The sequence below is a fragment of the Platalea leucorodia genome (assembly GCF_965183815.1).
Source record: "Platalea leucorodia genome assembly, chromosome: 1".
Lineage (NCBI taxonomy): Eukaryota > Metazoa > Chordata > Aves > Pelecaniformes > Threskiornithidae > Platalea > Platalea leucorodia.
In genome coordinates, this window is record NC_138823.1 from 142,839,294 (window position 1) to 142,864,560 (window position 25,267).

A 25,267-nucleotide genomic window follows, 5' to 3' on the forward strand; every position below is an offset into this window, starting at 1 on the left:
TAATTTTTAACATAAAAAAAATAAGTATTTTAAACTATATCCTTTAAAAAATGACTGTTGGAAGATGCTGCCAGCAGTATCTATATTCTTCTTCTCTGCTTTACAAGTGGCTTGGCTGAGCTGCTCTCTGGCTTTTCCACAGATGTTCTTGAAACAGAATCTGCTACCTAAATTGGGGAAAAAAAATTCTTAGTAACCTGTAACCACTTCTTTTTTATGCTAGTTTTAGAGTAAGGACATGTCTCCAACGTTTGAGTATTGGGAGGGATGTATTACTATAATCACACTTGTATTGAATTTTCCTGCAGAAAAAGGGGGAGGGGGGGAAAATAACACCAAAGGCAGCATGAAACACAAGAGAGGTGAAACTTGGAAAACAGAAGTGTTAGCAGTACCATTTTTATACTTTAAGCACACAAACTGATGTCAGATGCTCAGTGATAGAGTGCTACATCTCTTATCACCCCTCTCCCTACCAGAGGTGTTTTCAAAGTAAGGTTTAGTACGCTTTTTAAACTCAGGTATTCCAGGAAGAAAGGGAAGGGAAAGGAAAAATGTGTGTTTTGACACGTTTTAGAAATGTATTTAATAGAAGGGGTGCTTATTTATCAATTTGACTGGAGATAAGCTCTTTCACATCAGTCTAATTAGTCATAGTCAAGGGAGTTTTTCATATCTTAATTTAAATGGGAAGTTATATCAGGAGTCTTTGACCTGCTAATAGATTAATATCCTCCATAAAAGGTTATATAGCTTAAGACATGCTTCTCAGCATGGTTCTGTACATCTTTTAATGCCCTAAAAAGTGTTGGACCAAAATTACATTGAACACTGACTTCACTATTTTTCACTCCCTTTCAATCAGAAACCAGATACAAGTACCACCCTGGAGTCAGCAGGACTATCTCCAAAGTTATCATGCCTCCCCACGTGGAAAAAAAGTGTAGTTTACTAAAAATCATTTAGGACCATGCACTGACATTTATACTTTCTGAAGTCTGGTGTAAGAGGTATGGAGTGGAATGGCCTGCAATATTCTGCATTATGGAAGAGCTGAACGCTAGGTTTAAGTGGCACATAAACTGATAACACTGAATAAATGTTGAATTAAGTTATCTTAGGGTCTCTGTTTTTACAGATAACAAGCACATAATATATAATGTTTGAAAATTAAAATATTGGAATTTTCAGAATCCATACCTCTTTCAGTTTATTTCGAATTAACGTAGCTGAAGTATTCAATGAATCATCATCCATATCCACTTTAGGTATTTCTGGTAGCTGTGGGCCAATAATGACTTCAGTATTGTCCGCACTTGTTCCAATGAGGGAAAACTTGTTACCTTCTTCTCTCTTCCTCTTACGTTCTTGCAGGTGAGTTGTACGAGGCATAAACCTATCAATTCCATTATCGATCGGAACTGTTCTTTGCTGCATTAAAGGAGCTGGTGGAGTATATCGTCCCAGCTGTACGTTTAGAGCTAGAGATGTGCTTTGACCAAAGTACCCAGAAGCTTCAGCACACTTGCTACCATCCTGGGGAAATGGCAGCAGGCTCTGATTCTGATTCCCAGATGGATAGCCCGTGTTTTGGGATACCCTGTGAGAACTTGTAAAGCAGGATGGATCCCAGTTACCAGTTGTACATGACCCTGGTGTACTCCATGGACAGTCAAAGTTCTTCAAGACGGTCTTCTCAGGCCCCTCTACCTTCTTTAACACAAAGCAATCTTTAAAACAACAAAAAAAGTAGCGTCACTATTTCACGTCACTATTACTTCTAACACATAAGAAAAAAACATTTAATATAATCACAGAAGCAATACCAGTGAGATTTCATTCCCAGCCACCTTTCTGTGATTCTTTTTTTCCTAAGTGACACCTTTCAGACTAAAGTTTTTCAGCCTAGGCTCTCTGCTGGTTTGTGAAGAATGCCTGAGCAGAATTATTTCAGCAGTTTTGAGAACAGGAGGAAAATATTTCTAATGTTGCAAATCAATGACTTTTACCTCCAGTTATGATCTCAAGAAGGATATGCTGTCTTGCAACATTGAAAGAAACAGGCGTTTTGATGTTAAAAATCAGTGCTTTTACTCCCTTTAAATATCCTCGTACAATAAATAATGATATCAAAGTACATAAGCACAAGAAAGGAGAAGCCTGTGCTTGGCCATTTGCTTATTTCTCAGCTTGCCCAGTTTCAGCGCTGCCCGGAAACTCTGCAGTACAGTAGCCTTTGTAAACCCAGTTCACCCTTAGCATTCCTCCAGTGCTGATACGTATGCTGGAGAAGTTTTTTGCTGAAGGTTCTGGTATAGTCACCTTCCTTGCAAACTGTCCCTTTGGGCATGCCTGAATAAGCTGGAACAAGGCTGAAAAGATGATCCCAAATTTCCTGCCAGTGCTTGAAATTTCTGATGACATTTTGAAAACAAAAAGAGAAGGAAATACTTCATTATTAAAGCTTACGCATTTACTTATTTTAGTCTTAACCAAAAGCAAAAAGTTGCTTTGAAAAAGATGCAGCCCTCTAAATACTGAAAGATGTCTCCATTCAGCTGCAAACATACTTAAAATGCATCTTTAAAACGGCCAGATACCAAGCATTTTCTTTAATGGGCACTTCAACGAAAATCTCACCCACCACTGAAGCGAGACATTAAGATTCTATAGGGAATTTAATGACAAACCTCTTTGATTTGTTGCTTTTGCTATATACTTTCTTCTATCCTGCAACTTCTCCCTGGTTTCTTGGACTGTTTCAAATTCTGGAGCATAGCACACGTGCAGCAAACTACCAAAGAAACTTCGTTCGTCCATTTTTTTCTTGGCCACCCTGGAAGGAATTGAATTGTATTGACAAAACTGAGGATTTTACTTCAGCTCTCTAGAATCTTAACAGATTGTAAATAAAGAAGGTGTAAAAGATTAAGACAGCAAGAGGCAGATATTGCCCTGTCCAATACCTTGCACATTGCAGTTTTTGGAATTTTATAAGATAAACTTCAGTAAATTGCTCTGCTGGATATTCATCTAGAGCATGATACTCTTCAATGGCACCATATAATGCAAATTGTTCAACCAATTCCTTCATAACTCCTAATGCAGGAACTCCTTGTATCAGTAAATAACGAGATTCCAAGTTGATAGTATAAACCTGAAAAAAAAAAAAGAATAGAGTAGTCTAAAATGTTCACATTCTTGCTTTACTGCAAAAGTAAGGAATTTTCTGTGTTTTCTGTTGTTCCTCAAATCCTCTCAGGATGCTGAAAATCCTTCTGGACTCTGTTTTGACTTTGGACTCTTGCGGGAGCAGTAACTGCACTCAACTGAGTTCACAACTGAGTAACTGAACTCAAGCTGCTTACTCAAAGCAGAACACAAATTAGAGTTGACTCTTCTGCACCAGGTCAGGGTACTGCCATTTGCTGAGTAAAATCTCTAAGTCTCTGGCCCATGTCCTTGCAAGACTGACTAGTAACCAGTTAATATAAGGCACTGTCAAAATAAAGAAAAAAACACTATAAAACCTGTCTCTTTCACAGGCAGAAAGGCCACGCAGGTAAAACGCAAGGAGGGAAAAAAAAGGGTACCACGATTCCTTGGGGCAGATCATGCGTGTGCGAAGCCACCTCCTCGCAACAGTGATCCAACGGCATATGTTTTTAAGACAGACGGATACAAGTAAGATGCTGAGAGAAGCAGGTTAAAAAAACCCAAACAAACGACTTTTTTCTGCTTTGTGTAATGACTGTCGCATAACGCAGACTCTGAGGAAAGTTCTGTGACAGCTCGCAACATACAACAGGTAGCTGAACCATAAGATCAAAGGGAATTCATTCTGATTTGTTAAAAAAAACCAAAAAAAACCAACATTTAGATTGCATGAGCTACACATCCTTCTCAAAGAGCAGCAAACGCAGGACAAAGAGGGAACCACTCAGGAAAACAGCTCTCAAGCTGCCATCATAGAAGATACTCTCTGCAAACACATCACATGAGTTGTTCTTGTGATAGCAGCTTACTCCTACCTGCTCTCTTTCCCAAGTCAGCCCTAGAAGGCACCTTTACAGCACGCTGTGGGTTAAGTGCACACACAAAAAGCAAACCTGGCATTTTGGCTGCTGCAATGAGCAGCTCCTGCGAGGCAGCAGGCACGGCCCGCGACGCCTGGCCTTCCCCTCAGCTCCCCGCCGCTGTCGGACACCAGAGCGTCAGTACGAAAGCAGCCCGGAGCACGTCCGTCCTGCCGAGTTCAGCGGTGCCACGCAGCGGCGGACGACAGCCGCGTTCAGCTCCGCAAGCTTCCCTGCGCTGCCCTCAACCTTTGGGCTTACAGCTTGCACAGAACTAGCCTACTTGTGCTACCCGCGTTTCTAAGCCATTCATTTACACAACGCAGCGTGGGAGTTACTGGATTTACCAGGCCCAACTGCAGCCGTCCCCTCCGGCGCCTCTGCCTGCCCGCGCCCCGGTGCGCCTCAGCAGCCAGGGGAGCGGAACCGGAGCGCACCCAGGACGGGACAAGCACTGATGGCGGAGACGCGGCGGCGCCGCGGCTGCAGCCGGAGGAAGGCAGGGAGCTCTGCTGGTGAGCTGCCCGGCCCCGGGAAGCCGCGGCCAACGACCGGGCGGCTGCAGCCCGCTCCAGCGCCGGCCGCCAGCGCTGAGGACGCGGCGCACCGGGACCGGGACCGCCCCGCTCGGGCCCCGCAGGGGCAGACCCGCCCCGCTCGGGCCCCGCAGGGGCAGACCCGCCCCGCTCGGGCCCCGCAGGGGCAGACCCGCCCCGCTCGGGCCCCGCCGGCAGCGCCCGGCCGCCCTCGCAGCAGAGCCGGCCCCGGCCCCGGCCCCACCTTCACGGCGCGCGGCCTCCGCCCCTCCCGGTACTTGGCGCGCGACTCGCAGACCCCCAGCTGCGCGTGGTGCCTGCAGGCATCGCCCAGGCCGCCGCCGCCGGTGCCGCTGCTGCTGCCGGCCGCCATCTTCCCATCACTCCCCGCGCCCCGCCTAGGCAGCTCTAGCTGCTCGCCGAGACAACGGCCAATCAGGCGACGGACAGAACTCTCATTGGCTCCCACTGAGACGGAAATCGATGGCGTCATCAGCCAGACAGAAAGAGCCGAAGCCCTCGATAGAGAAGCCAATCAGAGGCAGGGAACGGGCATATGCGGCGCCCGCATTGGCCGGCAGTGGGTCATACCACTGTCTCGGGGGTGGCAGGGGGACCCTCGGGAAGGCCTGGCCCGCTCGCCCGCCTCCGAGGGGGCAGCTCCCTGCCAGGGCGGAGCGGGCGCGCAGTGGCGCCGGGCTGCGGGGCCCGGCCCGGCCGCCGGCATGTGGGGCAGCGGCAATCCCGGCGGAGGGGGAGCTGGAGCCGCCGCGGTGACGGTCGTCCTGAGCGGGACCCGGGACTGCTTCCTGCACTTGCCTCCCCTGCTGGCCTCTCACCTCCGCCTGCAGCAGGTACCGGGGGGCGCCGCGCGGGGCCTGGGCGGAGGGACGCCGCGCCCAGAGAGGATGATGGGAGAGCGCCGCCCCCCCCCCCCCCCGCATCCCGTTGCTATGGGGACGCGAAGAGCCCTCCTCCCTCCCTCCCTCCCGGCGTCACCCCCCCCCCGCCAGCTGCGTCGCTATGGTGACGGGGCGCGCGAGCCTCCCCCCGCAGTTGGGGGGACTCCCCCCCCCCGAGACGCAGCCGCTCCGTGGCCATGGCAACGGGGAGCCCCGCCCCTGCCCCCGGGCGGCCGGGCAGGGCCCCCTCCGCGGTGCGGGCGGGGTTCGCGGCCCCGCGCAGCCCTGCGCTGCCGGCACCGCGCCTCTCCCAGGAGGGTGTGCTTCATGCCAGTTCGCACAGCAACTCACCAGCATTAGCCGAATAATCTGTAAATTAACCTGCAAGGGAGGAGGTGAGATGGTAAGTCCAAGTAGAATCGCGGTGGTAAGATGGTAAATCCAAGCAGAATCGCGGTTCTTGGTGTACATAAATCTTTCGCTGCATGTTCCTGTGTAGAAGGGGACTCCTGTCATGCAGAGTCCTGTTAGGTACGTGGGTCAGCTGCAGGAAGCCCCCCTTAGATTTTAAATAACGTTTCACACGTGAAAACAGGAGCGAAGCCTGCCCGCGCCCCTCGCGCGGCGCACGCCGGAACGGAGGCTCTGCTGGCGGGGTGAGAAGCGGCGCGGGCGGGCGGCGGAGCGGGGAGGAGCCAGGCTGGGCAGCGGAGGTGGCGGCCGCGGCCCTGCGAAGCGCCGCGGGCCAGGCTGGCCTCGCCCGGCGTCGGCGGCCTGCTGCCTTCCCGAGGCCAACAAGGACCTTTCACAACAGCAAACTCATCTAGGCTTGCAAAAACCTGCTCCCTTTCTCTCTGGAGATCAGTGGGGTTGCAAGAAATCCGGTATCAATGTTAGCTTCATTTCTGCTATGGTTTCTGGATGTTTTCCCAGTTTGCTGGCAAGAGAGAGGAAAAAGGAGCGTAGTTGCTTTGAAGTCTTGTAGCGTCATTCTGTACATAGTTGGTTATGGTGGGTTCCCGCTTTTCCTTAATGTGATCCACAAAATGAAAATATATGATCTCCGAAATCTTGATAGAAATAGCATATTAAATGCAAACTCTTGAATAAAAATGTTAAAAGGGGGATAAATAATTACGTTAATAGATTACACTGAGTAAATCATATAAAAACTTAAATGGAATCAAAAGCTAAATCCAATTGCAGAAGGCATTAGATAAGTGGGTGATAAAATGGTCTATGAAACTCAGCATTGTGTGATGATTAAGACACTCGGGAGAGGCTTTATCTGTGTGAATACAGGGAAGAGCTGTAAAGTAAATATTACGTTGGGTAAAAGGATCTTGGAACCATTGTAGGTATTCTCAGAAAATGTTTTCAGAGTTTACCAAAGAGTCAAATATTAGAAATTATCAGGATACAGTTGAGAACAAAACAGAAAACATGACTGTGTTAGCAAGTAAATCTGTGGTGTATCCACAGTGTACATTGTCTTGGTCGCTCGATTTTCATAAAAATAGTCATTTTTGAAAAAAAAAAAATACAGAAAATGTCATTTGAGTGATACAGTGTGGGATATAGTCTCTTTATATGGAAACTGACAACATATTAAGATTCTTCAGTTTGGAATCAGAATAGCTGAGTGATTCTGAAACAGATTGATAAAATCATTTTGGTCTGATAAGTTTGTGTGGCTTGTGACTTAGTTTACACATTCCTCAGCTCATGAAAGCACTCTTGGAGTCCATGCAAATGTTAAAATGCATGTGAAGTTTAAGCATGTGCTTATGTTTTTTCCTCATTTGGGAAACAGAAATGCATATTTATACGTTTCTGTAAGATATTTGTTTGATAGACTGTAATACAGAAGGGAAGAGGAATTATTTTTCTTACTTAAAAATAGTCCATAAAAATTAAAAGCTGTTTACAAATTGGAACCAACATGCACTTCCCTGTTGCAAGTTGTGCAGATAGGTTACATGGAGAATTCTAAGGAAGGTCTTGGTTATTAAGAAGTTGGCCAGTCTTCTAGAATTAAAAAAAAAAAAAAAAAAAAAAAAAAATCTGTCATAGCTAATAGAAACACCCTTTACGTTGTTGTAAACACTGCAAGTTATTGTTAGGGAATATTAATTAAAATACGGCATGTAAAATCCAGAAAATATTTTTAATTCCTTTGATCTCTCTAATCAAATACAGTTTAAGTTGCCTAATAGTCAAGTTTAGGTTGACTAATAGTCATGTTATTTAGCTTGTTTGATGTTAATTTATTTTATTTCTTTGAAACTCATAGGGCCAAGCTGTGAAAGTATCCTGTGGTCATCAGCCTATATTTTTGAGCTGGATGGAAATCAGGCATCGAGGTCACCATGGTGAAAATATTGCAGAGATTAACAGACAGTTAGCAGAGAAACTTGGCATTACAGATGGAGAACAGGTTTGAAATGCAATCTTTTTTTTCTTATTTGAATAAAGAGTATATTGCAAGATACTTGAAAAGGTAATAATTTACAAGTTAGCTATGAACTTCTTATTTCATGTATTTAGACAGTTACTTCACTTATATCTGCTCATAAGAGAAGTTAACCATCATGAAACATCTCAAACATGAAAAGATTTGCTCATTATGTTATTAACAATTGCCTAAATAATGTTAGGATACGCTTGCAGGTAGGTCTTTGCAGGGCTGGAGCCGCTATCTGCAGTGCCATTAATTTTAGGAATATACACTTTTAAGCAATTAAACAATTTGGGAATTGCCTTATGAGTATATTTTGCCTGGAGTTTCTGTCATTTTAAAGTAATTATTGACTTACTGCATATTTCTTCTTGTTTGACTTATTTGAGGTTTAAATTTTCATCCCTTTTTTTTCCCCTCTTCACCATATGTCCCTATGTGTCCTCTCTCCTTGAACGTCTATTTAAATTGGCCTCTTACTCTTGGAGGCGGTGTTAAACTTCTTGTAAATGATTCTTGCGTTGGACAGAAGTTGAAGAGATGCCCAAGAGGCAGGCAGAGCTTTCTGACATGGAACTATTAAAATCTCAACATGCAACGTTCTTTTTTATATCAATAGGTAAACATTTAAATGAACAAGAATAGAAAAGTATTACTCTACACAGTGTTATTATGTAGTATATTCATATATGCCTAATCTCTCATATGGAAAATTTTATTCAGTGTAACAGAAGACTCAAAGAATGTGGCTCAAAGCAGTGTATTATCTTACCTTCTTTTCTTTTTTAGCATATTCTCTCTAGAAATGATGTATCTATTTGCAGGACTTTACAATTTACTAGTTCAGTGGCAAGGTAACTACCCTTTTTTGTTCTAGCAATTAATAGCCTTCAACAGAAAAAACAATAGACAAAGGAAACCTAAGAAAACCTCACCCCACTGTTGCCTGGAAATAATCACCTGTACAATCGAATCAATAAATGAATAATTAGGTAGTTTTGCCATTGTTTTGGATTCAGGAATTGCATGTTTGCTGTGTTTCATAATATTACGCTCTTCTGTTTGCCATGTTGGGGAAAAGAGATTCCTCTCAACTTTTGCTTCAAACTGAGGACCTAGAGGTATTTAAAATCAGCTGTTACTTTTATAAAAGCTGACCTGCAATGAATCTCTGTCAGAAGACAGGTAACTAGTTTTACCTCAAGAGAAATTTGTTGAAGTTTATTTTAAAATGTATGACATGATATTGTTTGAAAATTGTTACTTTCTGTCAAATGGAACCTTTGGTAAAAATTAACTCCTGAAATATATGTTTAATGCTTTCTGAAAAGCCTGAGCTACAACAGCTTTTATTGTTCCTCCTGATAGACAGGACCTTAAAACTGTTCTGTGGAAGTGGGGCTGCTTCCTGTGAAACCATTCATAAAGGAGCTGATTTTGCTTTTGTATTGTACTTTTCCCTCATTTCACATTCCCTTCCGTTCACAGTGTATTGAAGTCCCCATGCACGCCCAATGCAATCCGTTTCCAGTATGTTGAACATCCAGCTTCTGCTTATGAGTTCCCTAGTGGCATTAAGAAGATGTATGTTCAAAGTAGTGAAAACGTATCATGAAGGAGATGTCAGTTTTCTAGTTGAATTAAAGATGGAGCTTTTCTGTGTTTAAAAATAAGAAGTTAAGTATTTTGAAATGGTGTTACTTTTGCCAGGTATTTCTTGAACCCTGTTCCCACGTCTCCTCCTGTCAGCAAGTAGAAGTGGAACCGCTCTCAACAGATGATTGGGAAATTCTGGTAATAAAACCTTTTCCCCTGTTCATGTCCTTTTCTTACAGACGTCAGAGATTTTGACACAAGCAGTTTTTTGCACGATGCCCCATTCTTTTCAGCCCCTAAGGAAATACAAAATGTGGTAGGGTTTAATTGTGTTTTATATTTCAAATGGTGTATTAGAAAGAGATGTAGAGTTTTTATCTTCAAACAAATGTTAAAAACGTATGCAGTATTTAATTTCTAATGATATCACATTTTCCCAGGAACTGCATGCTTCCTCTCTTGAAAAACATCTTCTTGACCAGATTCGAATAGTATTTCCAAAAGCCATCTTTCCTGTATGGGTTGAACAGCACACTCACGTTTACATCAAAATCGGTAAGCAACAGCGAAGGCTCTTGTGGCACCTTGAATAAGCTGTTTTGCAAGAGGGGGTGACTGCTTTGTTGGATTGATTGACCTACTTTGATTCACCTCGATTGACCTGCTTTGTTCATACTCAGGTACGCTTATGCCAGCCGCCCCCTACGGAAGATTAGAGCCGTGCACGGAGCTTCTGATACTTCCCAAAACACGTGAACTTGAGGAAAATATCACCAGCACACCTTCCACAGAAAGTGACATCTTGCTCAAAAGTTTTGTGAAAAATAACATGGAGCAAGAAGAAACAGTAAAGGATCCTTTTGCCAAACAACCTTACTTAAAGCCAGGAGTCCTTGAACAGAGTAAGGCTGATGCAAACGTGACGTTTGGCTCAAATGTTCTCCCAAATATATGGAATTTCATAGGGAGCATTTTCTCTCATACATCCGAGCAGAAACAAAAGACTTTGTGTGATAAAGATGAAATGAGCACCTTCAAAGACAAGCTGCTGAACTTAATTCACATGGATTCCATTTTTAGAGTATGTCAGTCCCAGCCTCCCAGTGTACAGAATGCATCCGCCACTCATGCATTTCTGAAATGCAACGCTATTCATGTTTTTCCGTGGAATTTAGAATTTATTGATTTGGATCCAAATCCTGTAGTATCTTATGGGAAAATTAATGAGCTGCTTTCCCCAAGACAGCGTCATCAAGAAGCAAAGCAAAATCTGCCATTTGAAAAGCAAAAGCATTTGACTAGTACGCAAGACAAAAATCATTCTAATTCTAATAGCAGTCAAGCGTCCAGTGAGGGATCTGTTATTCAAATCGTTTGGAACGGATTTGAAGACCTAAAGACTGTCATAGAGTATGGCCACAGTGGGGAAGCCCTACATGTTGGAAGAGTTTGGGTCAGTTTGAGCACACTCTCTTTTGTACTTTTTAGTGGATAATATTTTCTACTGGATAATTGTGGAACTGGCTAATTAACATGCAGTTTTGGAATATAGACTTTGAGTTAAGCTCCCAAGTCGAGTATACTAGAATCAAATAATATTTTCTAGAGCTGTGCTTTGCTAAGCCATCTCATTCTGGACTATGTTACTTACCATCATCCTCCAGGATGTATGGTGTAATCAGGGTTTCTGCACCCTTAGCATTTTTGCACCAAATGGGAAAAATTCTTCAGTGTTTCTGGAGGGAATGCATGCTCTCTTCAAAATCTGTTGGTAGCCACTGTATTGATGAGAATGTGAAAGTATCTACTTACGTACATTCAGTACTGCATAATGAGATTCTTTTCATCAGCTGCCACTTAAAATGTGCTTTGGACTCTAGGTGTCATCAAACAGTAAAGTAATGGGATCACATATCCTAGTGCTACATGGTGTTTGCAAGTGCTTTTATATACTCTTTAAAATGAACCTTAAAAAATTATATCAAATAACTAGCTTTTATATAATTTAAACTATTTTAGTTTTTATATGCTATTTTGCAAGGTGCCACAAGTGTGTGCAGACACTGACATTTCAGCTTGTTCTGATAGAACTACAGCCTGCTTATGTTCTTCCTTTCCTGGAAGCACATGTGGGATCAACAAAAATAGATACAGTGTACTCCAAATCACCATTTGACTATTTTGACTTATACTTCTCACCATTCACTTATTTTTCTGTTGAGAATGAGAGCAAGAGCCTGCAGTGGTCTTCACCACTAAATCTTTTGAGAGACATAACAATTTTCCAAATGCCAGCAACCACAAAGTCTTTCAGACTTAATAAACATTTATGGGATTTTTTTCAATTTGGATATACGTTTAAAATAACACAGAATATTTGAAAAGTAGTTTCCTTTTTAAAAGGAAAAATTGACTAGTACAATTCAGGGAAACTGGATTTTCTCTCTCTGTGCTGCACATGTTCTTAGTTCTGATCTGTACAGTGGCCTATTTATATTTACCTGCCCAGGTGAAATTAGTTTTGATCAGCAAATGAAAGTAGAGTTGTTGTTTTTCTGCTATACTAAAAGCATTCTTACAACATTCTGAGAATTCCTCCTAATTCTTCTTTTTCAACCTTTTGGTGTTTATTTAAAGTTAGTAGATGGTCAGCTATAGCGAGCACTTTCACAAGTAGGATAAAAGGCAATTGGAAGCGTGCGTGAGAGAACAAGATTTAGATATCACCACCCATTTTATGGTTTCCTTCTTAATTCTCTTGCAGATTACAACCAGTAAACAGATTGATGATCAAATGTAGAGGTTCTATTAGTGATGAAGAAACTGATGTTGTACTATATATGCAATGTTACAACTGGTTTGCTTTCTGATATTTCCTTTTTCTTTGCGTTTATTTTAAATATTTCAGATTCCAGATGATATGAGAAAAAAACTACGTATCGAAATACATTCAACAGTTCAAATTAAGTCAATTGAATCTATTCCTACAATTCCCGTATCTCTTAGACTGCAACCCAAACAGAACTTAGTGAGTTGATATTCTTGGTCACATATTTGTTCGTATATTGGAAAACTGATAATGTTGCTCTGGTCAAGGTTGGGGTTTTTTCGATGTTTATTTGTTTTCATTTGTTAGATGATAGTTTGGAAGTTGTCTATCATGTATGACGTCATTCCAAAGGAATTTCTTTTTTGAATAATTCCTTGCTTTTTTTTTTACTATATAAGTCATTTAAATTAAGAAGATGCTACGATCCACTTAAACAAGGCTGATCTAGTAATACTATTTTGTATTTTGATCAATGATACTGTAAACATCAAGCCATTGAATTTTGTTTTGCACTTGGTAAATATTTCAAATAGTTTGGCATGTTATCTGTAACAATAGCCTATTTAAAGGAACTGGCAGAGGTCACAGAGGGTGGAGGAAACAGAACTTCTGAATTTTAACTCCTGGTTTCCTGAAGCTATTAGAGGAATGCTGTCTAGAACCTTTTAGATCATAGGGTCTTCCATTATTCTCAAATTGTGAAAATTTCTGATGTCTTTCTTATTAAAAAGGATGTTGGCATCATGAAGGAGAAAGGGTGTTGGTAGGGAAAAGATGCATTTTCTGTTTAATTAGGTCTCAAACATAAACAATCGCTATCAAAATAGCAACAATAATCGATAATTTTGCATCACACCCTCACCTGCAGAACGTTAATACTGGTTCCAACCTAGCAAATTTTAAGTGTATACATTTAGTCCTATAAAAACAAAAATGAAAAATAATCTTAGAGTTAAAGAGGAAATATCCATTCTAAGTCTTCTGGGAGAAGACATGCTTATACTTTTCAAACATTGCAGTCCCCAGTGGGTTTCCTAAGAAAGACAATTGCAGTAAAATTATTGTAATTTTTTATGTGCTGTTCAGGTTTTTACTTCCTTTTAATGCTGATATTTTTTTCCCCTCATGCTAAAGATTTAGTTTTCTAGAGTTATATCATTGAATCCCTCTGTTTTCCTGTAAGTGAGACATATCCAGTCTTCTGAGTGAGCATCTTTGACAGTAAGAACATACTTTGTACCAGTTCTCACAGCCTGTCAGACGTAGCTCTGGAATGATGTATTTCTTCATAATGTGCCATATGCTTGTTTCTGCACGACACTGGACTGATTATTTCCCATGTTAGCGGCCCCTCAAAACTTTAAATACAGCACTTCCCATCATAGCAGGGCTTTTGCCTGGTTTGTTCTTTATCCCCAATATTCTATTTTGGTTTCTTACCTACAGAGGAATGAATGAATGAATTGCATTATTGGGTTTTTTTATATTGGAGTTCAAAGAGTATTCTGTCAGTAATTTGCTAAGATCATACAAAGTAGTTATGTGTGCTTTTATATGTTTTAAATACAGATTTCTTGCTTTCTTTCTAATTCAGTTGAAGTTTTTTTAGTTCTTGGAACAAACCAGACACACCCAGAAAGAAATATGACAGTAACTTTCATTTTCCTTTCTGAACACTGCTTCCATGATCTCGGTTGATTCCTTCTTTTTTAGACAGGAATTATGCTTCTGTGATAGGAACTCAGCCAAGATATATGTGATCTAGACTCAATTTCTTTTCCTATTCCATTTATCTAGGTGATCTGGGATAAGTTGTTTGCCTGCCTGCTGGAGTTTGTTGGTGGTGCCCCTGATCTAGATAAGCCCAGGGTTCTTTGTATAGGAAGCAGAGTACAGAGGGAAGAGAGGGGTGTAATGAGCACCCAAAATAAGTCACAGATCAATATTGGTGCATATCTTAGGTGCTCTTTCAAACCCAGGAGCTGAGTAGCGCTCTTGGATCTGGCAATACAGATAAGTAAAAGAAAAATAAAAGCTTTTCCTTGCCCTCACATCAGTGTCCCAAAGACAAAATCTTTAGAGGTAGTGGAAAGTTCAACTGTTGCCGTAGCAAGGGCTAGACAGGTGCTTTCCATAGAGCAGTTGATAGAAGTGGTGTTTGTTGGCGAAACGTTATTTTCTATGTAAATAAAACTGTGATATCTTCTTCCATCTCTCTTCTACCATAAGAGAAACAAATGCCTCATGCATAGGAAGAAAACAGTTTTACTTAGTAACACCCTTTTTTGTTTAATTTCCCTCTTTCTTTTTTCCTGATTAGCAGAAAGATATACATGAAGATGATGTTAAATCTGCTTTCAGTTCTTGGCTGCAGGATTCTTCTACTGATGATCTCCCGTGGATAATGACAAGCACAGACTGTATACATCTGTCTGTTAAAGAAGGTCAGGAATACTCTGTCCTGTGCTGTAGCACTTAACTGTCCATTACAGAATTTACTGAGGCAATATGCTATTTAATCTCTGTATACACCATTTAACGTAACAGATATCTCTTTACACTGAAACTGTAAGCATGAATTATGCTTTAATAATGATGAACCTTTTTTATTCTTTCTTTTTGGGTTGTATTGTAGTAATTCAAAATACACTAATCTGTTTCATCTTGTGAGGAATAAAAACTGAATTTATTTGGAATTTTAATAGTTGTTCCTTGGGTTTTTGCAGGAATGGAGGAGTTTTTCCTTAGTGTAGTGCATCCTACGCACATTGAAGAAAATAAGTCTGAGAATATTTTTATACTGAGTCCCAGTTTGCTGCAAAAGACTAATATACAAGTAAATATCACATAGTATCAGGTATCAAGTAATTTAAATTGTTATATTTGGTTAAAAATACATTACATTTTATATATAACGTATTTTGATATCCCTTTTTAAATAAATAATGTCAGTCTGTTCATTAAATTAAATATTTGCATTCTTTATATGCTATTTTATAGCCTCAGCATTGGTGGGATTCCAGGCATGCCACACTAGTTACTGAATTTCATAGTCTGTATTAAATTCTCAGAAAAATCAATTAGAGCAGAGGAAAGTCAGTACTGTCCAAGGTTGAACATACTATCCTTATACTTAGTTGTTCTTTCCCTTAATACCTAAATCACTGTAAAATCACTTCACAGTGTATCTGGCAGGAACAGTAGCTTGTTCTGACAAAGATGAGACATACTCCCCATTCAGACCTGCCAGGCTCACACTGCCTTCTTGTTTATATAGTTTCTGTGCTTCTGTTTCTTCAGTCCTTCCTTTCTCAGGAGAATAAATATTTCTATTTAATATTAGGATTACTGTTTCCATTAATAATTCTGGTTGAACCAGTGCCCGTGACTCCAGGTTTATGGTTATAGGAGTGGGATAACATTTTTTCATTTTTAAACTGATACAGTTAAATATTAGCAGAGAATTAAGGTGTCCTGTTTTGTCTGCTTAGAATAGATTTTTTTCTGCAAAATGTAGAATTCCTGTTCAAAAAAAAAAATAAAATGAGCTTTATTTCTATTGGCAGTAGAGAAGTACAAGACGACTTCTACAAATTCTGCTAGTGACTGGTACTAAGATGAAAGGGCAAAATGCATTTCTTAATAGCAGTGTCAGCATCTCCTACCAGCCTGTTCTTATCTGTGAACCTCTCTGTTAGCCCTGTTTGCCTGCCCAGCTTTCCATACTAGCTCCCTGGTGACCTAGACTGAAAAATTCATGCGGGTGAAAAAAGCCAGGTGTCTTGTCAGGTTGCTTTTCACCCAGATCAGACTCCTGATCTGATTCACTATCTTGCCTCACAAGTGCTCGTGCCAGCACAACAAGGGAAGGCACAGGAGAAGAAACAATTAGTTACAGGTAGGGAAAGAGATGATGGGCTGCATAGTCTGGTATAAACAGCACTTGGCCTAACATCTAATCACAGGTTGTTACATCATTATAAACACTGGATTGTATTTTGGAAATAGTTGTATCGATGCCATTTTACCAATGCATCTTTCTTTCAAGCACAGTAAGCTTCAGCAAAGCATACGTGCAACATTTTCTTTACACAATTCTAAAAATGGCTAGTCACTTCTATACCCTTCTTTTGTACTTATATTTAATGTAAAGTACTAACTCTTTCCTTTGTTGTAGGTTCTTTTACATCCTCTAACTAGAAAAGCTGATGGTGACAGCCAGCCACCTATGTGTGATACAGACAGGAACCTTCCTTACCACAAACTAAACGATTTAGGGTGAGACATTTTCACAGTAGAAAATATGGGAGGAAATGGGAACGGGAATTTAAAAAAAAGAATATTGGTGGAAATGCAGATTTTTTTAAAACTAAGCCAGATCTAAAAAAACCTCTGCATCTTGTGTCAGGTTCAGGCCTTATCCTAGTGTATGTAGATGGTTAATTTTGTCCTCTGAATAGTCTTACTGAAGTGAGTAGAAAACTTCATATGACTAAAGGTACTCGTGTACTGAAAAGTTCGCTGTGTCTGACAGTAGGATGGGAGGTCTCAGAACTGGGTAAGTTTCAGAAGAAATACTGATAGTTCAGTGACTCTTGCTGTGCTTCTAAGTGGTATGAAACAGACCTCTCTGTAGCAGTAAGGGATACTGGCGTTGTTGGAGGGTGTTTTTAGCTGGGGTTTCCAAATGAAGCACAACTTACGATATGTTGCACTCTGTCTGTCAGTCCTCTTCCCACAATAACTTAAACCTGTTTACTTGTTTAACTAAATTTAATAGTATGGTTCTCAAAGAAACTTACTTCATAGTTTTATCAGAATGGTCATCTGAGGAGAGAAATTCAGAATCGTGTCTCCACTGGTCAAAAGTGCAATGTAAGCTCAACAGCTACTTGGTTAACCTTCTAGGTGGCTAGTGGCAGCGGGATAGTCTGGAACTAGCCACAAGACAAGCTGGCTCTTTCCCAGCCACTAACTAAGTGGTATGTTAAGCTGTGGTCATTAGTATAAGGGAAGGCAGTGGTACTGTGTAGCAAACTTGAGGTAGGGATGGGGCAGAGAGGGGACATGAGAGACTTGAAGTATCGTGGTAGTACGCTATCAGCATTGTGACAGGCAACTGAGGATATTATGTTGAAGAGGGAATAGGAACTGATCTAGGGGTAGTGTGGTAGGGATGGGATGTGGTAGGAGTAGAGTTGAGTCGACTAGACTATTTCAGTTGGAAGGGATCTACACTGCTCATCTAGTCCAACTGCCTGGCCACTTCAGGGCTGACCAAAAGTTAAAGCATGTTATTAAAGGCATTGTACAAATACCTCTTAAACACTGACGGGCTTGGGGCATCGATCACCTCTCTAGGAAACCTGTTCCAAGGGTAGGAGTATTAGAAACCAAGATTCATTTGTCCATTCCATTTCTCCTGGAACAACACTTTTTGTTTAAATTTGAAATACAGAACTGTTAGCCTTGCTGTTCGTGGACCTGAAAGGAGCACTGTTGTGTCAAAAGTCACAGAGACTTAGGACTGGTGAAGGATAAGGGTGCCTTCAAATGCACTATGTGCTGCTTTTCTGAAAAGGCTGAGCAGTTTTCTGACCCAGGCATGCTCCACATTTTACCAATTTGTTACATTCCTTAGTAGGCTGTTAATCAGACACTCAAAGAGATGAAGCCCCAAAATATGGTTAGCTCTTATCTTCTGAGACCTAACTCATGCTAGGGTGGTGTAGAATGACGAGATAACCCTTCCATTGTGGGAGTGTTCTGCAATGTCTGTCTGTGTCCCCTGTGTCACTACTGCAAAATAAAGGTGCTGTCTCTTCAAACTGAACTGTCTTTAGCTTTTTCTTGAAAAGGTGAAGTACGTTGAAATGTGTCAGCATTGAAACTTCACCCTACTGCAAGCTATTACTATTTACATCGTGTGTACTGATGCTACCCTAGGCCATTTAATCTTTTATTTGCTCTGCAGAGGAGTGGACAAATTAGGAACATCTTCCTTTGAACACATAAGCCACAGTCTTCTGGGACGTCCTTTATCTCAAAAGCTGGCTACTATTGCTGTGGGACTGCGAAGTGGAGGGGTGCTTCTCACAGGAGGAAAGGTAGACGCTTTACTACTCTCTACTTGCGAACCCTCCCAGATTGTTTTCTGTGGTTACAAAACTGTTTTCCTTAGTTTTCTTTGATACCATGCGAATTCCGAAGAATTAAAGAACAAGCTGAAAAAAGAGCAGTTAACTGAACAGAGTTAATTCCGTAAAACATTATATTATATATACACATATCCACATTATATGCACACTTTGCCAATATATATTCATATTTCATGTGTATATATAATATATATAATGTAAGTTTTAAAGATTGTTACGAGTGCAATTTCAATTTGTTCCCTTAGGGGATTAATCTACTTCATCTTTATAGTATAATAAATACTTCTTGTCTCTGAAATATTTGAATGAAAACAAGAATATAGTATATTCTCCTGTGTTGTAACATAAAATGGCAGTGGAGTTGATACTCTTATTTTCCTGTTGCCTCTTATGGTGATGCATTTAATACCGTATTCCACTGAACCTAACAGATGTCTTAGCATGGAACTCAGTGGAATCTGAATGCTATCTGTAGTGGATGTATCCACTCTGACTTTGTTTATACTTGTTTCACTCCAGGGCTTTGGTCTCTACCAAGTGATACAAAGACAGAATACGTATATACTTTTACCCAGGAGTAAAATCAGTGTGCGTACAGCTTTCCCAGCTTGCTAACTGGTGTATACTGTGACAAAAACTCCACAGAAACAGAAGGAAATAGTTCTGTTGATTTACATTAGCTCACATTTATTTTTTGTAGGGGAGTGGAAAGTCGACATTAGCAAAGGCCATCTGCAAAGAAGCATTTGATAGACTGGATGCTCATGTAGAAGTAATTGATTGTAAAGCTTTAAGAGGTATGATCATTTTTTTAATCTCAAATGTTTGTCGTATGATGAGGAAGCACAATTATGAAGTTATTATATTTAGCCTGAATAATTTTTCTAGTATTATTACTGCTTTTGCAAGGATATCTGGTGCCCCGCAGTAAGCATCTTTAATAGTCTGATGAAAATACAGCTGCAGTAAGCTTATTTCACACTCTTATCAGTTTCTGTCCCACGTACCACCACCAAATTCAAACGATGTTTGCCATGCTTATTTCTAATTGTTACAAAATAGGAAGTTGCAAGTTGAACTGTGTGGTTTTTTCAGCTGTGCTAGCTGGAACAAATGTTACATTAACAAATCATCTGTGTTAAAGGATACCTGTATTACTCAGTGAAAGGATGACAGAGGCACCAAAGAAGGATCGAACGACCAGCTGAAACCTCATTTATGATGGCATATTTACTAACCTAGTGTATGTTGGCAATAGTCATCTAACACTCATTATTATAGATGATGATGATGAGATGAATTCTTAGGTTTTGTGAATTCAAAATAAGTATTTTGTGCCAAAGATGGAAGAGGACAAAAAAGCCTTTGTTTACTCTTTCACTCACTGGCTTTCCCAAATAGTCGTGGTGTTACAGAGGCAGAGAATACTCAACTGTTTTCTTACAGAGCCCTTCTATTGCATGGCTATACTCTTTTTGCTTAAGTCCCTACTAAGCTCCTGGCTCCAGAGAAAAAGGGAAAGACTAATAAAGAGCTAGGTCCTTCGCTCTGAAAATCTTTCAATTGCAGGACTCTTTGTAGCTAATTTAGAGTGCTGCTGATACTGCTCTGTTTTTAACTGTCTAGAAATTAGACCTGTAGGCTTCTATAGTGGTTTGTGAAAGATGATTAACCTCATTTTGGGACAGGTGGATCCTTCTAGTACTTTTTTGATAGAAGATGTGGACTCTTTACTGACTGTTGACTCTGGTTCAATCTTAGTACCTGGATTTATAGGAGTATCAAAAACGTAGTAGAATCAAAACATTGTAGTGTTACGTGAGCAAGATGTGGTCAGTCTGATGATTTTTTTTCCTGATATGTTTTGTCATTAAAGTTGAATTTCTTTTTTAGGAAAAAGATTAGTAACCATAAGGAAAAATATGGAAGAAGCTTTTTTAGAGGCAGCATGGAGACAACCATCCATTCTTTTGATGGATGATCTTGATCACATTGTTGGAGTACCTTCTACACCAGAGCATGAGAACAGCCCTGAAACCATTCAAAGCAATAGACTTGCTTATGGTAATACTGTGCTACCTGTGTCTGGATAAAAGTATAATGCAACTTAGAACTTCTTGCACCTGAATTGCACTGTCCTACCTGGACAACTCTGTCTGTATCATTATTGCCTCTGGACCATGTGGTATTCCATAGCAGGGATTCACAAATTATGGTATGTAGACCATTTGTAGACCGTTTGTGGACCACTAGCTGAATCAAAATAGTCCACTTTGGAGCTTGGAGTAGTCATTGCCAATGGTACGTACACCACCGGTGCTGATGGCAATGCCTGTTGTCAGTACTGCTGCCAGTGGTAGAGGCTTCTCAGTTCCTTTTTATATTGTTCATGCACTCAAATATGTTGTAATTGCTTACAAATTACAGATTAATCCTTAACTGATAATTATTGATAAGATCAATATTATAATTGACATATCATTAAAATTGATCCTGTTTTCCATAATTATTATTTATAATTACAGATATATAAATTTGATATTTATTGATGTTTAGAACCAGCTTCTTTTAGCTGAATACTGACTTCTTTATCGGCCTTAATTGGTAGACTTTGTAGAAATTGTATTTTATTTTACAATGTAACAATCCACAGATTTTAAAAATAAGATTATCAATTGTAGTTTGACACCCTGTATACAGTTCCTTTTTATTCCCTAAAATCTAGGCAGTAATAAGTTGCAAAATAAAATTAAATTATCAAGATTAATATCTTTATTTTTTTACCTGTATTCAACTCTGTTCCTGTAAAATTCAAGCCATAGCAAAAAATATCTTCCATTTCTTAGCTCAGTTTGAGGGAGTTAGCATAATTTTTTATTGAATTAAATTAAATTAAATTAAATTAATTTTTTTATTAAATTAATAAAGTTCAGAAAACCTTACCATAATTTCTTTTTTTAAAAACGTGCACTTAAGTTACTTGCAGAATTGTTTGTGTTTCTTATTGCTTTATTTACAGGTATAATGCATACAACAGAGGTTTAGAGTTTTAAAGATTATTCCTTGAAGATCTACCTTGCATCCATAATTTCTTTGACCTTCATGTATTATTTTTTCCTAGATTGCTCATTTTCTAGGCTTACCATCTATTTTTATTCTTACAGCTTTCCTCTTTTTATTTGCATGGAGGGAATATTTCTAAAACAGGGATTGTAGCACACAAAAAAAAAAAATCACATTTAATATCTTGTGGTAGACATCGTCAGTGATGTTACAAATTTAGCTTTTAAAGAGCACTTCTGATGACATTTTATTAATGGAATGTACTGTCCTAGAAAAAATAACTATATATCTTTTTTTTTTTTAATTTAAAGAAAAGCCTGTAAACATGGGAATAAAACAAATATATAAGATACTACATTTTGTGTGCCCTAATGCTGCTCTCCAGTACAGTAGAAATGTCTATTATGAAATGCAGAATCTTTTGTTATTTTGCAATTCATGGAGCAATGTTTTTATGTGTTTAGTTTTGAAAGATCTGATAAAAGAAGTTATTTCCATGGGGAGTTTGATTGCATTAATTGCCACAAGTCAGTCTGAACATTCCCTACATCCTTCCCTGGTTTCAGCTCAAGGAACTCACATATTTCAGTGCTTCAAATGTATCCGACCTCCAGATCAGGTAAATTCAGGTATTTATTCATTTGGTTAAAATGTTGTTTGCCTTCCCTGCAGCCTCAAATACAATACTGGAACAGCTGCAAAAATAGTAGGCTACACCTGAAGATGAGAAAAAAATCTGGAAATCTTAGAAGTTCTTTCATGATACTTAAATACCTCGGAACTTATATCTGTCATGGTAAAGTTTTAAAAAAATAAAAGTAATCCAGTGAAAACTCCCAGTTGGCCCCACTCTCCTTATCTTCAGTGGTGAGAGAAGCGTGTATTCAGAGGGCATTTCAGTTCAACATAAAACAAGTCCAATTGTCTAACATAGGTGAGATACGCATGTCTCCTTGTTACCTGTAAGGGGATTCTAGAGGAGCAGCTTTGAAAAAACATGTAAGTCACTACAGGTAGATAAATGAGATTAAACTTAAGTGTGTTTTTTCACTTCTCAGAGGAATAAGTATGTCCCTAGAAGGTGTATTTTAAAAATGTTATTAAAACTAAATGTTCATTTTACGGGAAGGTTTCAGTTCAGTTTTCCGTATTTATTACACCCCTCTACTTTTGAATATAGTCCATTTTGAAAAGTAAAAAGGATAGAGGGAAGAATAAACAGTATAACTTCATTGTAGGAGAAAGCAGCACTTTGTACCTGTGCACGCCTTAATGGCATGACACAGGCATGGCAACTCATTTGTATTTAACACGAGTTGTTCCTACCTGCTTGTCTTCTGTCACAGGCTGGCAATTGAAGGCCACTGAGGAGGGGATTCTGCATTAGATACAACGTAGCTTCTTCCCACTTCCTACAAGTCTGCCTTTATCATTTTTAATACTAATATATGAATAAGGATGAGACATCACTGGAAAAGTCAGGATCTCAAAAGATACCAAATTATCTGATGTATTTTTATCTGATGAAATAAATTTCATCTCAAATATATTCTGCTCATATCAGCAAAATGAAAGATATTCCTTTTCCTGTGAAACAGAAAAAATGGGTGTAAAACAGAATCTAGGGGGGTGGAGGGTTCTTTCATTGTTATTGTTGAATTTAAGATAGCTGTGGCAAAGTAAACATTTAAAGTTGTAAAACATGAATTTATTTAAGTTCACCTGAAGAACTAAGTTTTGCTTATAGTCATGCCTGCTCAGATTTTGTTATTTGAAGGTTTGGTGACATGTAAATATTTAAGGAAATTTTAGTAACTTGTATGTATTTACTTTTTTAATTTCTGAAATCCATATAAATAGTAAACTTAATATACACTTGCTGCACAATTCTGTTTTTCAGAAGCAAAGATGTGAAATGCTGTATTCCATAATAAAAAAGAAACTGAATTCTGATATAAAGACGTTCTCTGATCTTGACCTCCAATGTATTGCAAAGGAAACGGAAGGTTTTGTTGCTCGAGATTTTACTATGCTGGTTGATCGTGCCATTCATGCCTGTGTTTCCAACCAGAATGCATTTCAAAATGGTGGTACGTTGACAACAGAATCTCTTATTCCACAGTCTTACTTCTGTTATCCAGAACCTCTGGCGTAATACAGAAATAAAAAGCCAGTTTTTATGTTTTGTGTTTAAAATGTATTTAATTGTTACATATTGTGAGGAATCTCTTACTGGTAGGCTGTGTGGTCTTTTTTTTATTCAGGATTTTTTCTTCTTCTTTTTTTTAAGGAGAATTGAATCTGTCAACTGTGGATTTTCAGAAAGCTCTAAAAGATTTTACTCCATTAGCTCTGACAAATGTTAACCTTCATAAACCAAAGGACATTGGCTGGGACAGGATTGGTGGCTTAAAAGATGTGAAGCAAATACTCATGGATACCATCATGTTACCTGCAAAGGTACCCAGTTCTTTTAAATTAGTTACCTGAATTCTGTACATAATGTTAGTAGGGGAAGAATGATTTTTAAGGTGTGACACGGTATTTGACAGAAAGACGACAGGTATGATTTTAAGCTACTTTTGAAGACTGGGAAACTACAGCTGTCTTCAGATACTTGAAAACTCTTTCTCCTTCCCCTTCCCTCTTCCAAATACAAAAAGGCAGTGGTTTGTGCTTTTCTGCAGATCAAGTGTTGCTCTAGAATATTGCAGTATTGCTAACATCATCTTTGCTACACTCTCTGTTGCAGGGTTTGTGGTTAGGCTCTGTAAAGAAAACATTTCCAGCTGTCTTCTGCAGTGCTTTTACTAGAGGAGTACTCTCTTTTGGATGAATGCTAATCCATCAGTTCTCCTTTATTTTACTTTGGCCTTTCTGCTTGCTTAAATCTTCCAACATTGAGATGAGCCATCCATTCCAGTCTTCAGAGAAATGACTGAACAGTTTTCTGTATGATGGGCAGAACCTTTTCCCATATACTTATATAATTTAATCATATCAGTCGGTGATTAAAATAGGAATTTAGAAGTACCAATATGTACATTATGAAGCTTTAGTACATCCCTATTCTGTCCTGTTTCCTCTTGGTAGAAAATGCCGCTTGTTTGTATTTTAAGTACCTATGAAGCCTAGGAACCCACTTCAGCCCCAAGTAAACTAACAGCAGTCCAGATGAGGTCTTGTGATAATAACGTGGATAAAAGAAATTAGACACATCCTGTTTAGACAAAAATCGGCACTAGTCAGTGATGCTACAGTACACTGCAGAATAATTGCATATTTTAGAATATGTCTTGTTGAAACTCTTTTCCAGTATCCAGAATTATTTGCAAACCTGCCCATACGACAGAGATCAGGAGTCTTGCTGTATGGAGCACCTGGAACAGGAAAAACACTGTTAGCAGGAGTAGTTGCTCGAGAGAGTGGAATGAATTTCATCAGTATCAAGGTAGCAAGATTTTGAAGATTACTTGATTCATTTTATTAACTGAATGAAATAGCTTAACATAATACCTGTGAGTATGTGCTTGTAAGGGCAAAATACCAAAGTAAGAAACTCACATTTAAAATTTGGTATGTTTCTGGATATCCCACCATCTGACTCCTGGAACTTCACAATTTTATTACTGAGATTTTTTGTTTGAT

At 39.5% G+C, this 25,267-nt stretch overlaps 2 protein-coding genes across 14 annotated transcripts in view; one reads left to right on the forward strand and one right to left on the reverse strand.

The window, feature by feature from the left end:
* Positions 1-47: 47 nt before the first annotated feature.
* On the reverse strand, positions 48-7,801 carry RBM48 (RNA binding motif protein 48). 2 transcript variants are annotated; one of them, XM_082318550.1, is made up of 5 exons: positions 5,866-7,801; positions 2,967-3,157; positions 2,691-2,836; positions 1,201-1,730; positions 48-167 (listed from the first exon to the last, which is right to left on the reverse strand). In XM_082318550.1, the coding sequence occupies exons 1-5, from the start codon at positions 6,028-6,030 to the stop codon at positions 81-83; spliced, it is 1,119 nt and encodes a 372-aa protein (XP_082174676.1). In that variant the 5' UTR covers positions 6,031-7,801; the 3' UTR covers positions 48-80. The 2 variants fall into 2 exon arrangements, with proteins under 2 accessions (XP_082174676.1, XP_082174675.1); XM_082318549.1 differs by lacking the exon at positions 5,866-7,801 and adding an exon at positions 4,857-5,116.
* PEX1 (peroxisomal biogenesis factor 1) overlaps positions 5,229-25,267 on the forward strand; it is a 28,396-nt gene continuing 8,357 nt past the window's right edge. For 5 of the 12 annotated variants that reach the window (XR_014228890.1, XR_014228891.1, XM_082318447.1 and 2 more), the window contains exons 1-16: positions 5,229-5,466; positions 7,808-7,951; positions 9,683-9,766; positions 10,009-10,123; positions 10,249-11,021; positions 12,477-12,596; positions 14,719-14,842; positions 15,125-15,234; positions 16,576-16,676; positions 18,373-18,505; positions 19,257-19,353; positions 20,450-20,620; positions 22,084-22,238; positions 23,520-23,709; positions 23,910-24,079; positions 24,936-25,070. Coding sequence is in view for 10 of the 12 variants with exons in the window: in XM_082318447.1 (XP_082174573.1) it covers positions 5,338-5,466; positions 7,808-7,951; positions 9,683-9,766; positions 10,009-10,123; positions 10,249-11,021; positions 12,477-12,596; positions 14,719-14,842; positions 15,125-15,234; positions 16,576-16,676; positions 18,373-18,505; positions 19,257-19,353; positions 20,450-20,620; positions 22,084-22,238; positions 23,520-23,709; positions 23,910-24,079; positions 24,936-25,070 (2,751 nt within the window). In the remaining 2 variants the exon portion in view is untranslated. Of the gene's footprint in view, positions 5,467-5,746; positions 5,918-7,807; positions 7,952-9,682; positions 9,767-10,008; positions 10,124-10,248; positions 11,022-12,476; positions 12,597-14,718; positions 14,843-15,124; positions 15,235-16,575; positions 16,677-18,372; positions 18,506-19,256; positions 19,354-20,449; positions 20,621-22,083; positions 22,239-23,519; positions 23,710-23,909; positions 24,080-24,935; positions 25,071-25,267 lie in introns of those variants that run through there. The other 7 variants (XM_082318451.1, XM_082318453.1, XM_082318450.1 and 4 more) reach the window with 7 other exon arrangements.

Excerpts from the sequence above, each read along its gene's own strand:
- RBM48 (XM_082318549.1), bottom strand. The coding sequence starts at position 5,105 with ATGACGCCATCGATTTCCGTCTCAGTGGGAGCCAATGAGAGTTCTGTC. Across the intron at positions 2,837-2,966 it reads CAAAAACTGCAATGTGCAAG|GGTGGCCAAGAAAAAAATGG; the intron begins GTATTGGACAGG and ends AATTCCTTCCAG. Across the intron at positions 168-1,200 it reads TTCGAAATAAACTGAAAGAG|GTAGCAGATTCTGTTTCAAG; the intron begins GTATGGATTCTG and ends TCCCCAATTTAG.